This window comes from Rhineura floridana, chromosome 16 (assembly GCF_030035675.1).
Source record: "Rhineura floridana isolate rRhiFlo1 chromosome 16, rRhiFlo1.hap2, whole genome shotgun sequence".
Lineage (NCBI taxonomy): Eukaryota > Metazoa > Chordata > Lepidosauria > Squamata > Rhineuridae > Rhineura > Rhineura floridana.
The window spans coordinates 30,467,721-30,483,152 of NC_084495.1; the positions used below are offsets into that span (position 1 = coordinate 30,467,721).

The 15,432-nt window shown below is 43.3% G+C and overlaps 1 protein-coding gene across 2 annotated transcripts in view; it reads right to left on the reverse strand.

Moving 5' to 3' along the window:
- MAMLD1 (mastermind like domain containing 1) overlaps window positions 1-15,432 on the reverse strand; it is a 113,014-nt gene that overhangs the window by 48,274 nt on the left and 49,308 nt on the right. For both annotated transcript variants that reach the window (XM_061598483.1, XM_061598482.1), the window contains exon 2: window positions 10,171-11,838. In XM_061598483.1, coding sequence (XP_061454467.1) covers window positions 10,171-11,781 — 1,611 coding nt within the window. In that variant the 5' untranslated portion in view covers window positions 11,782-11,838. The remainder of the gene's footprint in view (window positions 1-10,170; window positions 11,839-15,432) is intronic.

The window sequence follows — 15,432 nt, forward strand, 5'->3', positions numbered from 1 at the left end:
CAGGTGGCCTCGGTGGCACGGAATGCGTTCTACCACCTTCGGTTGGTAGCCCAGCTACGTCTCTATCTGGAAAGCGACGACCTCGCTTCAGTTGTGCATGCTCTGGTAACCTCTACATTGGATTACTGCAATGCGCTCTATGTGGGGCTGCCTTTGAAGACAGTTCGGAAACTACAGCTAGTGCAAAACGCAGCTGCTAGACTGCTGACAAGGACTAGGCGGTCTGCACATATAACACCTGTTCTGGCTCGTTTGCACTGGCTACCTATTTGTTTCCGGGCCAAATTCAAAGTGCTAGTTTTGACTTATAAAGCCTTACACGGTGCGGGACCACAATACCTAGCGGAACGCCTCTCCCGATATGAACCTACCCGTTCACTACATTCAACATCTAAGGCCCTCCTCCGAGCTCCGACTCACAGAGAAGCTCGGAGGGTAGTAACAAGATCTTAGGGCCTTTTCAGTGGTTGCCCCCGATTTATGGAACAGTCTGTTCGATGAGGTGCGCCTGGCGCCTACACTTTTAATTTTTCGGCGCCAGGTTAAAACCTTTTTATTCTCCCAGGCATTTTAATTCATTTGTGTTTTTAATCTATATCAGGTTGTTTACTTGTTTAATAATGTATACTTTGCTGTTTTTGTGATTTTATTGTATTTTATCTATGTTGTGCACCGCCCTGAGAGCCCTTGGGCTGTGGGCGGTATATAAATCGAATAAAATAAAATAATAAATAAATAAATAAGTACTGTATCTAACCAAGTGTTACACTGCAACTGTTTATACACACAACTGTTTACGATCCTAGATTCCTTCCTGTCTGACCAATGCTCACAGATATGGTTCAAGAAGAGTTACACCATGAAAGAGGAACATGTGGCCCTCCAACTCTGGAAGACCATGTTTCCCACCCCTGAAGTTGCAAAGTTCAAAGTACTTGTAAGAGCGAACTCCAGATTTTTTTGAGTTGGCTCTGCTTTGTGGACTATCCTGCCCCCCCCCCAAATACACCATAGTTCTTTTGAACACCATTTCACTCAAATGGTTGCATTACACGGAATATATCCTCCAGGGCTCAGCTTTCTACTATCATGAAATGCAAACCTTCAGTGGCCAAATCAATATCTGTCAATGTGTAACAATAAAGGCACCGAGCATCAGATGAGAAAAGATTAGGCATTATCAGATCCACCAATTGTCCGGGCAATCTGGGATTTTATGAACTGTCTGGCTGGGCTACAGAGAATCAGAGATCTAAGATAAGAGTGTTAAGAACAAAAAAACACATAAGGCTGCAAGAAGGTTACTCTTTGGAATGCAAACTCATCTCTTTAAAATGTGCTTTGAAAGCCACAAAAGCACACACACAAACATATACTCACTCACTCCACCCCCCTCGCAGCTGCTCCTTTCTCCACCTTCCTGGGCTTGCTACAAATGTCCCATTTTATGCATATTGTTCTTTTTTCCCTACTGGCTATGATCCACATTCTTTTTCCTCCACAATGCTTTGCTTCTTGCTTCAAGGAGGTGGGGGAGAGGGAGGAGAGAAGTAAGCCAGTCTGAGCCACATTTGCAAAATGCATGTGCAAAATAGGAAAGGGGCAATGTGGAAAATACACCAACACAACACCCCAGAGCTCCTTCAGAAAAAGCAAATGGGAAACTGCATCAACAGTTATTCTTAAACACGCAGAGATGGCCACCTGCCTCATATGTGCAACAAGCTATCTTTTTTTACCAGATGCTAACTCTAGCTCTGAATTTTATTAGGGAATCTAAAAATTGTTACTCATTGAGTGGTATATACCAGCCAATGTGGCACTGTAACAAGGACCAAGGAGACCAAGGTTTCAGGCCAACACTGGGCTGGGAAGCTCACCTTGGATTAGTTATGGGGCTGGTTTGCAAGTCACATTAAACCATAGTTATGTTTAATACTGAAGGGTTAAAGTTGAAGGGTTAAAGGTGAAGCTGAAAGGTTAAAGCTTCTATCATTAGAAGCTAAAATGATGTAATTGAGGTTATACTTTGGACACACAATGAGAAGACATGATTCACTAGAAAATGCTGGGAAAAACAGAAGGGAGTAGAAAAAGAGGAAGACCAAACAAGAGATGGATTGATTCCATAAAGGAAGCCACAGACCTGAACTTACAAGATCTGAACAGGGTGGTTTATAACAGATGCTATTGGAGGTTGCTGATTCATAGGGTCGTCATAAGTCATAATAGACTTGAAGGCACATAACAACAACAAAGTTGAATACCCAGCAAGCTGGTGCAGGGGTCTAAAATCACAGTTGTTTCACTCCTCCTCAAATCCCCAATTCCTGCAGGGAAGTAAGCCATGATTTGGTTTAGCATTATGCCCAAACCCGGGTTCATGGATTGCCTCTCCTCAACCAAACATGAACAGGAAGCCAAGAACAAGCCTTCCAATACAGTTCACAGTTTGTTTGGAGGTAGACAAACCAAGAGCCCAGGTTCAGGTGCAACATTAAGCCAAATCATGGCTTAGCTGCTGGACACACAACAGGGATTGGGGAGAAGCAAAGCAGCTGTGATTTAGACCTGTATGCTGTGCATTCACCTTAAACTCAACTGTGGTTTAAAGGGATGTGCAAACCAGGCCACTGTCTCTCAGATTAACCTAGGATAAAATGGGATGGGGGTGTACACTCCCTTCTTGCTTTTTGTAAGAACAGTGGAAGATCCATGTAGTCAGGGGTCACCACTGCCTGCAGGCACCATGGCACCTGGGAGAACCTTCAGCGGTGCGCCCCAGCAGGTAGCCCAGAAACTGAGCTTTCATTTAAAAATTAATTCTGTAGCACTCCTAGAAAGTAAGTTATGGAGCAAAACATGCAGATACCCTTCTAAGCAATTTAAGTGAAATGAGCCAGCCTGGCTGCTCCTGCCTGACAGTGTTTTTAGTCAGAGCTATAATTGATAAGTGAGTTGTTTGGACACCAGGCAATAAGAACCCCTGGAGTCCTAAAGAGCAGCTGCTTTGTTCACCCTTTTAATGCACTTTTCCTGTTTCTGACTTTTTCCCTAGTCCTTGGAAACATCAGTTTGTCCTTTTCCCCCCTAGCAAGCAAGATGCATCTTTCCTGTGTTGGGTTCACCTGAGATTAGGAAGTGCCTAGAAATTATGTTCTGCAAATACTACTACACAATAAGTGTGGGTGAATGTTAAAGAATCCCCCTCCCCACAAAAGGCAAATGTGAAAAATTTTCAAAGAGGTTTAGGCATGTTTTCTGCTTTGCAGGAGCTAAAGACCATGGACTCATTAAGAATTCACTGTATAGTTAAGCTAGAGTACAATGGTACACATGTCTACTCAGAAGTAAGTCTTTCTGTTTAACGGGGCTTCCTTCCAAATACGTGGTTACAGAATGGCAGCCTGGGCTTTGGTTTAGAGTTGGCATTGGGGAAAATCAGGGTTCTTGTGCTTTTAACAGCTGTATAGCAGAAATCCCATAGGCCAGGGCTTTTCTAGTATGGAAATACCATTATGGAAAAAGCTTCACCATGTCTGCTCTCAAGTTTTGTGATATGTACCATGCCCAAAGGGAACCCATTTTCTGACTGGTGCACCCTGGCACGCTCTCAAAATTTGAAATGTGCCCTCTGGTCCAACAAGGTTGGCAACCCCTGGTGTAAGTAATAATTCACTAATAGGCAAAAAGCCCCTTGTGGTTTAACACCATACCTGTAGCCAACAGATATCTGTATCAAATTTTAAAAAGCAGAGAAATCTGGCAGCTATAGTGAATGTACCAGGGGAGCAGGAGATATTGTTATGCCCTACACATTTGTAAAAGTCTGAGATATTGTACTGCCCTACACATTTGTAAATTGGAGTTGGTCTTTCACAGTCCAATCCACTTCTTGTGTAGCTTAGAAGAATTTGGTAACATGTGCCTCTGAGCATATGTTGAGTGGAGGGGAGGGGGAAGGGGGAGGGGAAAGGCAGATCTGATGATTTGCATGCTTATTGAGTTCAATGAGATTTACTCCCATGCAATCATGCTTAAGATAGGTTAAACTGACCACAGAGGAGGAGAAAGGGAATGAAGGGAGGGAGGGGAGGGGCAGGAGGGAGGGAGGAGGAGGGGAGGGGCAGTTTGATCACTTGCATGCTTACTGAGTTCAGTGGGATTTACTCCTGTTTAACCATGGTTAGGATAGGTGAACCTGACCTGGGGGAGAGGCAGGGAAGGGGAGAAAGGGTAAGGATAGGGAGGAAGGTGGAGGAGAGAAGGGATGGGGAGGAGATTGGGTGCATGGACACTGGGCAGAGGGGAAACCCTTTCCCCCCCAAAAGGAAAAGACTGTTAACAGTATCATTTTGGGGGTTTCCCCCACTTTTTTATTCTACAGCAGACATGTGTAGTCTCTCATCCAAATGTAAACCAAAGCTCTCCCTGGCCACATTCATACCAAGCATTTATTCCCTCACAGAACTACAATCTTCAGAAATCTCTGGGAAGAGGGTCTCACTGTTAAACCACTCTGGCCACTGGAGCTCTGTCAGAGGGGTAGGGGTCTCCTAACAACTCTCAGCGCCCTTCACAAACTACACTTCCCAGTATTCTTTGGAGGGAGCCATGACCGTCTAAAGTGGAAAAAATGTTTGGCGTGGGTGTGGCCCCGATTAGCCAACCCAACCCACTGTTACAAACCCACTGGTTTGTAGAACACTGACAGTTGGTTCTTACTGAGCATGCCTGCGCTATCATAGACTCCAATGTTATATTTCTTAAAAATCAGCCAAGCATTTTTGTTTTACTTTTAAACTTCAGAAGATGAAGGTCAGAGTATGTGGAGAGGTCAGTAATAGGATTATAGATACTATGTGAACATGGCTGATTTTTAATTAATTTCAACAAATTATGAGACCACTGATAGAAAAAAGTCTGGATTTTTTTTCTCGTTTTACACTTTTAGAGGGCCACAAGTTCACCATCCTGGAAATACCTTTTTATATGTTCTCAATTTTTTTATTATTGGATTTATATTGCATGAACTTTTTATTATTGCATTTATTATTTGTATTTATATCCCATCTTTCCCTCTCCATTTTATCTTCACATCAACCTTGTGAGGTAGGTTAGGCTGAGAGGCAGTGCCTGGTCCAAGGTCATCCAGTGAGCTTCATGCCTGAGTGGAGGTTTCAACCCTGGTCTCACAAGTCACAGTCCAACACTCCAACCACTTGCCTCTCTTGTGTGTAGAACCAACACATGAGGAAGGGAAATTGAAACTAGGGCTATTGATCTCAACCTCCATATATTGATCAATTCCTTTTGTGCAAAGCCTCCATGGATTCACTGTATATGCTTTTAGAATGCCTGAAAGGAGGACTGTGATGCACAGATCAGCCTTAACACTTCTTCAGAACGTCTCCATAGTGACAAAAGGTGAATGCCATTGAAGCACCATTGTAGGGTTACTGACAAACAAGCCTCCACTGTTCAGTCAACAGGGAGAGATGGGAAACAGAACCATTCCATCAGCTCTGATGAAAGACCAGCTCTGTCAGGCCTTGGCTACTGCCCAAGAGCAGCCATTCCATCGAACTGCAGGAGAGGGAATTCACCCCTACAAGAGGCAATGATAGCCACTAACTTTGGATGGCTTTAGAAGAGGGTTACAGGATATGGCTATCAGTGGCTACCAACCCTGATGTTTTACCTCCACTGCCAGAGGCAGTATGCTTCTGAATACCAGTTGCTGGAAACCGCAGGAGGACTGAGTGCTGCTATGCTCAGGTCCTGCTTGTGGCCTTTCTATAGACATGGGGTTGGCCACTGTGAGAACAAGGCGCTGGACTAGATGGGCCACTGGCCTGATCCAGCAGGCTCTCTTAGGTTCTTAAGAGAGCCTGGGAGCAGAGCCACTCCATCGGCTTTGCTGAGAGACCAGCTCCATTTATCTCCTCCTCTCTCGGAACTGTTTCCATTCCAAATGGTCATTATAAGAACTACTATGTATCTTTAAGAATCCATGCATGAGTTTGCTTTTCCCTTCTCTTCCCAATCCCCTTGTCCTCTTGTGGCTTTTAGATTGTAAGCCTGCGGGCACAACGGTCTTGCTTTTATTGATCACGTGTAAGCTGCTCTGGAAGCCTTTTTTGGCTAAAGAGTGGGGTAAAAATGCTTTAAACAAATACATTATGTAAAACAAAGACAAATTCTCTATTTTTCCCCTTTAAGGAGGTTTCAGACTTAGTAAAGTCCATTGAGATTTGCCAGTTTTTCTGCTTTGTCTTCCAAAGGAGTAGCAAACGAACTCGCATTATGAAGTGGGCCAAGCCACGGACATGAACAATCTGTTAAGAATGGTGTGTGTACTTTTTAAGAGGAGTCCATAACTGTTGCTCTTTTTAAATGGGCTTGGAAGACATGGAAAATGACAGGAAATGACAATCCAGCTATGCAAATACAATCTAAAATCTAAAGAAACTCATCTTGCTTTCAAATGACAAATGAATCAAATATTTACAGTCTACATCAATTTATTTTTCATATATTTAATAAAGATACCACATTTCTTAGAGCAAACAATACAGACAGAAAATTCCTTCTTTTGGGAACAATCTTCTCAAACTGCACTGCCAAAATCAAGACTCAGAGAGAGGAAGGGGGGTGGAAGAGAGGAGAGAGAGGGAGAGAGAGATTATGTTTCCAAGCAGGCCACAAGCTTTGAACAATTTCACCAGGGGCAGTTGTTCTTAAAACCTTATTGAAAAATCCACACCATCAACTTGTGATTAATTAGTTGATTATTGTACACTATTAATCAATTGATGCTTCCCCCTGAGCTCATGAGAAACAGACATACTACAGTATGAATTGATGAACAGTACCAGAATTGCGATAATCCATTTATGTCTCTACGGGTTGTTCCTAGGTTTGCACTCAGAATCCACGTTTTGTGATAAAAGCTATTAAGCTCTTAAAAAGAAATGCCCTGATCCTCCACTCACTTGTTATTCAGAGGCAGCTTAACAAGCTATATAAAATCTAGAGCAGAGCTGTCGTTTAGTACATAATTAATGTTATAAGTCTTCCCTAGTAAAACCATTCAGGCGTCATGAGCTTACCTAACTGATTTGAAAATGTGGAATTCTCTTTGCTCACATTTATTGTCACAATAGACTTGGATTCTTACAGCTTATCAACACAGAAGATTCCTGCTCTCTCAGCTGGGTAGTTTCAGGCACAAACTTAAATAGCGGGAAATAGTCCTGGAGAAATCAATAATGGGTTCTTTATTTCTGAAGTTACAGTGGCAGGCATGAGTACACTTGCAACTCAAACGCTCCAAGTGAGAAAGGTCAGTGCACACATGAGATAGCTAAGCAGGGGTAGCTAAGCTTTTTCAACCTGAGGGCTACATCACCCACTGCAAAAAGTGGGTATGGCCATCCCCACCTGGGATGTGCCTGCACATCCACATCCAAGCACACTACAGCCCTCAGCCCCCTCAGCTGGTCCACACAGACAGAGGAATCTCTCTGCCCAGCCCAACACCACAGTGGGAAGAAAAAACACTTCTCCCCTCTTCAGAGATTCATCCGATGAGTGAAGAGGTTGATTGTCCTCCCAATTATAGTATGTTGCTGGTCACCTTGGCTGGGGGGGGGGTGAGACCTGACCCAACCCTTACCCTAGTGAGTCCTGGCATTGCAACTTTTTCTGTATGGACCAAGTCCAATACATACTTCCCATTTAGAAAATAAGATCATAGCCATATGAGTGTGTGTTGCCAAAGTGTTGATGAGCATGCCCTGGAAACTATCCAGGTTGGAGCACCTCTTGTGTGCCTGAGAGAGACAGAATATGACATATTCCAAGCACTTTCAAAAAGGTAGAGTACAATTTTACCTCTTGCAGGAATACTTGAGGTACACCCCATGCTGGACCTTGTCTATTGTTCCTTTTTGGTTGGCCTAGCGATATCTATCTGTTGGGTAGTGAATTTCACCGCTTTGCTAGCACGTGCCGGATTTGGAAATATAGCAGGCATTATGTTTAATGTAAATTGCTTTGTTCCCAAAACAGATAGAGGGTTTTCTCTCACAGGCAAGATTTCAGTTTCTCTGTCACAAAAGCCTCACAGCAGATGTTGATTCTGCCCAGCAGCTACTCTGCAGTACTCCTTTGCAATCAACTGGTCACCAGGGAGATCGTTGTAAAATGCTCCCAGAAGGTAACCTACCTGTGGCAAACCTTTTGTTTTATTAGATTCCTTGCAGAGCAGAGGAATAAGGCTATTTGTCAAAAAACGGGTCATTCTGGGAGAATGGCTGCAGCAAGTATTTCAAGTCCTGCTCATTCCTATTCAAAATGTTTTCATCAGGAGGGCTCATTTGGATTCACACTACAGTTAAATTCTTGTAGGAACATAAAATTGGGATTAGACTTCAACCATAACAGAATTCACAGCATGTCACCATATACAAAAGCTATGAAATCCTATGCTGAATTGTTTTCCAGGGCTTCTCTGCAGACACTCTCTCACACAGGCAATCCCACATAGCCACATCTGGGCAAGAATCCAGCAGGACCAGGCTCTACATCAGCCTTTCCCAACCAGTGTGCCTCCAGATGTTGTTGGACCTCCAGATGTTGTTGCACCTGGTTGGCCACTGTGAGAACAGGATGCTGGACTAGATGGGCCACTGGCCTGATCCAGCAGGCTCTTCTTATGTTCTTAATTCCCATCTTCCTGACCATTGGCAATGCTGGCTGAGGCTGATGGGAGTTGTGGTCCAACAACAACTGGAGGCACACTGGTTGGGAAAGGCTGGTCTACATATTTATTTTAAAGCCTGTATGTTGCCCTCGGGTGACTTCAGGATGGTTGTTCAGGCACAGCCTGGCCACTTACAGGGCAGGGTTTCTCCATTACAGAGCCAAAACTGAGCGCTTTCCCTGAAGAAATCTGCCAGGTCAACATATTGCTTAGTTTTAGAAAGTTCATTTTTGAAGGGACAGAGTGCCGCGCTACAGCTGGGTAACTTTAGACTCTGGAGTTAATGGTGTTACTGCACGGGGCCCTTTAGACTCCCATGCATTAATTGTGCACTTCACAACTAAAGCAACATTTCTCTTCTCCTCCCAGCCATCCAATTACATGATTTACACACGCTTTTATCTTGAAGATGTGCAGTTCCTCATTTTAAACTAACTTAAATCATCATGACTGCAGGAATAAAATGGAGTCTGCTTCTGTCGCTCTGATAGCAAATACACTTACTTGAGAATAAGCACCATTTTGCTGTAGAAAAGGATCATATTTTTAAATGGGTATCTGTTTGCATGTACATGCCTGGACAGCCACCCACAACCACACAATCTATTATTTAAAGAAGAAAGGATTGCTGCGGTAACTAACATCAGTCCCAGTAGCTTTTGCCATGCTGATGCCAGCCTAAGTGCTGATGCAGAGCCCATCTGCTGCTGCTCCCATCACTGGTTACTGGGTGGTCACTGGGGAGTGAGGCCCTGGACTTCAGCCCTAGATGCCTCACTGTCTGAGAGCTCTGGACCAGCCCTGCTATTGCTTTTCTGCAATGTGTGCTGTTTTTAGACCTTTGCATTTTAATCTTTTTTAAAAAATTGCTTTAATATGCTGCCAAACCTTCCTGTGGCTGCATGGGGGTGCCACTGCTATTGTTCTGTTGTTTTTCATTGTTATATTTTTATAGCGTGCTATATTTGTTTTTGTTTTAACATTGTGTAAGTCGCTTAGGGACCTTTGGGTATCAAGCAAGTAATAGTAATAGCTTTTTTCTGGTACATCACCTTGAGTAGCTTAAATAAAATGGGCTCAGAAATAAAAGATTCACAAACTAGAAACAACACAGACACGTCCTGCCAAAAAGACCCTGTCACTTGTCACACACACCCCTCTTCTCCAGCCACTAATCCCATCCTGAGGCTGGGCACCCTTGCAGGGTGGATGCAGTGGGAAATAGCAGCAACAACAACAACAACTCAATTTGTATCTCAGCCTTCCTCCCAAAGGAGTCCAGGACAGCAGGCTCCTACATAGCACAGGGTAGAAAAACGTTTGTACAAACAGGTCCACAGCATATAGTAAAGGGCACAAGGCATATGACTGAAGAACACAAAGCAGCAGAAGCCGTTTTTTACCTGTCGAGCTTGTGATGGCAATGAAGACGGCTGCACGTGCTGCTGAATCCGAGGGGGTTGCATCAGATGTCGCAGCTGCTGCTGGATGAATTGGCTGTTGTTAATTTGCTGGGATTGCTGTGAAGTTGCAGCTTGTTGCTGCTGCTGCTGGAGATAGTGAATGAGTGATTGCTGCCCAGAGCCTGAAGCCATAGGAGACATCTTCTGAGGAGTTGTGGGCTCAGAGTTGAAATGGGACAGGGGCTTGGTGTTATTGAAAGAAAACTGGTCTTGGGCCACAGGACCTTCATTCACCAAGCCTGGCTGCATGCCGTTGGAGGACTGTTGCATAATAATGTTCATGTTTTTGGGCTGTGTGGCCGACATAGATTTGAAGAGAGAGCTCTGCATGTTGGTTGGGTTGCTGGTGGGAACGATGTTCGGAATTAAAGTACTTTGAGGGCTAAAGGGCTGCTGATGCAGAGCAGGGCTTGAAAGTTTCTCTGGCCTGTAGGGTGGGGAGGGTCTGGTATTTGTAGACACCAAGTTGTTCTGTGGACTTTTGATGCTATTGGTTGGAATGCTGGTGCCAGATAGGTTGGAAAGGATGGGATTTGGAGGGCTGAAAGGCTGCTGGTTGAGAACTGGGCTGGAAAGCTTCTCAGAACCAAAAGGAGGAGATGGACCACTGGATGGATTGCTATTGGACGTTATGCTTGAGAGCAAGGAGTTCTGAGGACTTTGTATGTTGCTTCCTGGCAAGCTGTTAGAGCTCATGCCAGACACCATGACATTCTGAGGACTGAACGGTTGATGGTGAGGGGAAGATCCTTGTCGGTAAGGAGGGGAGAGGCCTTGTGAGGATATGGTAGGCCAGCTAGGAGCTTGGTGCTTAGTAGTTGGGACTTGCTTGCTTGCTGCCAATTGCTTGAGCTGCTGTGCATGCCAATTAGCACTAGTCATGTTGGGTAAAGGTACTGGGAGCATAGACTGAGCTTGGCTCTTGTTTGACGCAGCTGAAGAAATGGGTGAAGCAATAGTCTTATTTTGGGATGGAACTGGATAGTTTGCTCCAGCTGATGAGGGTCTCATTTGGGGTGACCCACCACTTGCAGGATTGCAGCCTGGAGAAAAGTCTTTGTTGGGTACATGGTTGTCCAAGTGTGGGGTCTGTGGAGAGGACTTTGGAGTGCTGTTCATGGATGCCTGTGGGTGGTTGAGACTACCAAGGGGCTCCTCAGGTTTGCTTCCCAAGATCTTCTCAAGGTCCAATTCATTGGGAGAAGGGTCAGGCATTTTTGTCAGCTCTTCTAACAGATCTTGCAGCTCCTGGTCCACAGAGTGCATGCTGCTCCCTTTCTCCTCATAATGGCCACCAATGGGCCCCTTCTGCCCTACTTCAGTGTTAGGCGGGACTGAAAACGGAGAGCCTATACTGCTACCATTCATGTGATTGTTTTCAAGCAGCATTCCATGCCCTGCCACTCCCATAGAGGATGTACTGTGATTGGTGGAGTATGGAGAGTGCTGCATATCTGCGCATGAAGCAGGATTGGCCCCTTGTCCCATGGAAAGAGTGACATCATCAAGGCAGAGTCTCTTATTGTCACTTGGAAAAATGCCATCAGGCATGGTGTTGGAGGCTGGGGAACTGTCACCATCCAGCTTTCTCTTAATGGATCCCTGTAGCTGCAAGACAAAAAATGTTTTATTAACCTGAGAGGGAATTCTGAACCTGCAAAGAATATTAGTGAAATTAGTGCAAAGAAATAAATAAAAATTCAGCCAAATCAATTCAGGCTTACCCCAAATATCCAGGAGGTAAGGCAAAGCTTCATTTGCCCTTGTTCAAATCCCTCCCTGAAACCCACCTTTTCCATCCCCACTACATGCCTATTGCAACGAAGTCTAGGTGTGTGCTACTGCATTTTTCACATTCATTCTAGTTTTACTCTTGTGTCTCCCATTCAACTTACTCCTCTCACTCTCACCCTCTATGCTATCAGCTCTTAAACACTGTAAGCTGACTGAGGGCAGGGTCTTTGTTTCTTATGCTATAAAGCCCTGCATATAATATTTTTTCTCACAAATATTGACCGTTATCTGTTTTGTGAGCAGAATATAAATATAAATAAAGAGAGTACAAACTGGTGCTGTTTTCATGATGGCAGCATGCTGTCTGTTCCTAGGAAAAAAAACAACCAACCACCTATTCTATAGAATTTTTAAAATCTAAACAATAGCAGGTTTGAATGGACTAAAGGTGGCAAAGCATAGCCAACAAGGGGTATTTAGTTCATACTGAGACAGCTCAATTATTTTACATTCCTTCCAGGAAAACATTTGAAATAATCTGCATACTTTCTAAACCAAGGAAAACAAAACAGTCTCAGCTATCTAAACAGACTATAATCTTTCAAGCTACCTAACCACAGATGTTTCAGCCTGCACAAAAACAGCAACTGACAACTACAGACTTAAATTACGTTAGACATTTGTAATCCATGCTGGTCAATCTGTTACTTTTTTGGCAGGGGAATACTTTTGGGCGGGGGAATACTTTTTTAAAAAATTAAAAAGTGTAAGCAGAGCACAGAACTTATTTAAAAAATGGACCTCGGTAACAAACCAGTTTTGGAAACCAGAAATCATCATTAGAGAAAAAGTTATTTTCTATAGGCGCTAAAGATTATTAAAGTAGAAGACAATGGTTCTCTCACGGCCACTTGAAATGGCTTACTAATCTCTTCAAAATGCAATTATCTGTGGCCCTCCATTTTAATAACCATTACCTAGGTGCCAACCGGATTAAATCATTTATAAATGCTGCTGCTTTGAGTTAAGGGCATTAAACTTATGCGTTTATTAAGAGGGAGATAGTTCCTTTGGAAATTTTCTAAAGACCACCCATCAGTTTATAAAGAGGAGACTGTATTCTTCAGGTTATGTGGAAGGATGGGAAGGTGGCATCTAGCCTCTTTCATTACTATAATTTGCACAGCAATTCAAAATGCTTTGTTAAGTCTTTATCAAGTTATCTTCAAACAAGCTTGGCCATGGGGGAGGGGCAGGCAGAATGTTTAACACACTAGTTATGCAAAACAAAAAGGAATGTGTTACATTACACAATACAAACATAACCTTATTCCCCAATCTATCAATTTAGTTGTACCAGCTTTATTCAGCCTAAAAGGTCTGAGAACTAAATGCCCTTTGCAGCAGTTATTGTCACAGGGAGTGTTAGGTTCCACATCTGACTACTTCATAGGATGAATGCAGGCTCTCATTTTTAAAACTGATCAGTGTGGATATAATTTCTTTGTATGCCAGTTTGAGGCCATAGATGTGACCACACCACCCTAGATTGGGCTTGCTCACTCTGGGCTAACTTGGTTGTGGCGAGGAGGGCTTCACCACATGTCAAGTAAAAGAGTGCAATAGATTATGGGACAATCATTTTTACTACATCAAGTGGAGACAATCTGCACTTCTGTTCCAGATTAGAAATCCTGGAGAAACAAGGAAGTGGTAAAATAATTCTTTTCATCCTGGGAGAAGAATATTGTCATTCTTGTGTTTCCCTAGAGCTGGTGGGTACGTTCCCCCTTCCCCACTACATTGCAGTGGGCAGAGAGTGGTCTTATCAGTGGTTGCATGAATGTCATGTTAAGCTGCCATTTGGAAAACAGTAGCCTGTTCACCTATAGCAGCTTCCTCCAACCTGGTGCCCTCAAGGTGTTTTAGACTACAGTTCCCATTAGCTCTGACCAGCAAGGCCATGCTGGCTGGGGCTGATGGGAGGTGTGGTCCCAAAACGTTGGGCGAACGCCAGGCTAGTGAAAGCTATGCTATTCTGAAATTGTACAGACACTGTTGCTTTGCTCACAGTATCTGCATGTGACACGAAAGGACTTCAAGTGATGAGAAAGTCCAATGCAATATTGTAATCTCCTTACAGGCAAATCTGATGCCACTGCTTTTGTCCCAAGGGAAAAGCATTGTTACCCTGCACATTAGTCATATTTTACAGATAGGGATTTGAGGGAGAGATATTCCCAGAATACTCTGTTTCTAGGGACAGTGTTTCCTGCTATGGTTCCAGAATATATTTAGAAAAAGATCAGAAACCACCTCTCTCTATCAGTCATTTTAATAACTGGAGGGCTGCTCTAGACAGAAAAAAGGGCTTTCTAGGCATTGCTTATCCAAGGCTTATCTCACATTATAGTGACATGTATTGGAAGAACAGAAGCAATATGGGAGAGATGCACACCCTATTAATTACCAAATTGAAAGGTATTTAGGTATTTTTATAAAGACAAATCACTAGCCTGGACTGACAGACAACATTAAGCCAAACCATGGGTTAGCCTTGGGAAGTGCTGCAGCAGCAGGAAGACTGGGGGAGGGACGGAGAGGCCATGGTTTTCTTCTGTGTACCCACACTTGCTTATTAATATTTAACCGTGGTTTGACTTGGCGTTACACACAAACTGGGCCAACAAAATTTTTGTACAAGGGTGTTGCAGCTGCCTGCACTATGAACACTGCAACATACTTCAGCAGAATTTCTTGGGCCCTGTTTTTAGAATTTATTTATTTAAATGTATTTAAATATTGCATAACATTTAAAATATCTCTAAGCAGTTTTGATGCTACAACCCTTCTGGAAGAATGCATTCCAAGACAGAGGGTGTACTTGCACAAAAGTAATCGGTTACAGCAGCAATAAAATACTTTAAGTAGGACACATCAAAGTAAACCGGAGAGAGATCACACATTTGTGAAATATTCAGTATTTTTGTGCTAGCTTGTAGGTTGGCCTTGTGCTGATTTTTATTGTTAGTGGATACCATTTTTAAAGTATGGATTATATTGATTTATAAATTTGTTCGCTGCCCAGGGGACTTAGTTGAGGGGCAGTATAGCAGTGTGATAATTTTTTTAAAAAAATCTCCCCACTGTGCTAGCAGTGTGAATAGTAACAAAGAGAATAACTTTATCACTGAAGTTTTTGCTGGAGTGAAATACTGTTGTTTGAAAGAGCAGGAGCAGACCCATCCTCTAATCTCTATCACTCTGATGCTTTGGTGCAAACCATGCATTTCTCAACATTTATCTTTTTTCTGAAAGAGTCATTTCTAAAGTGGAGCAAACTGGCAACTTTTCATGCAAGCAGGCTGTAGAAAAAAACATCCTTTAACTTGTCCAACAACAACAAAAAGGCACCACAACATTAAGAAAAGGAGCAGTTACACTTCAACCACCTGCAGGTTTCAGATC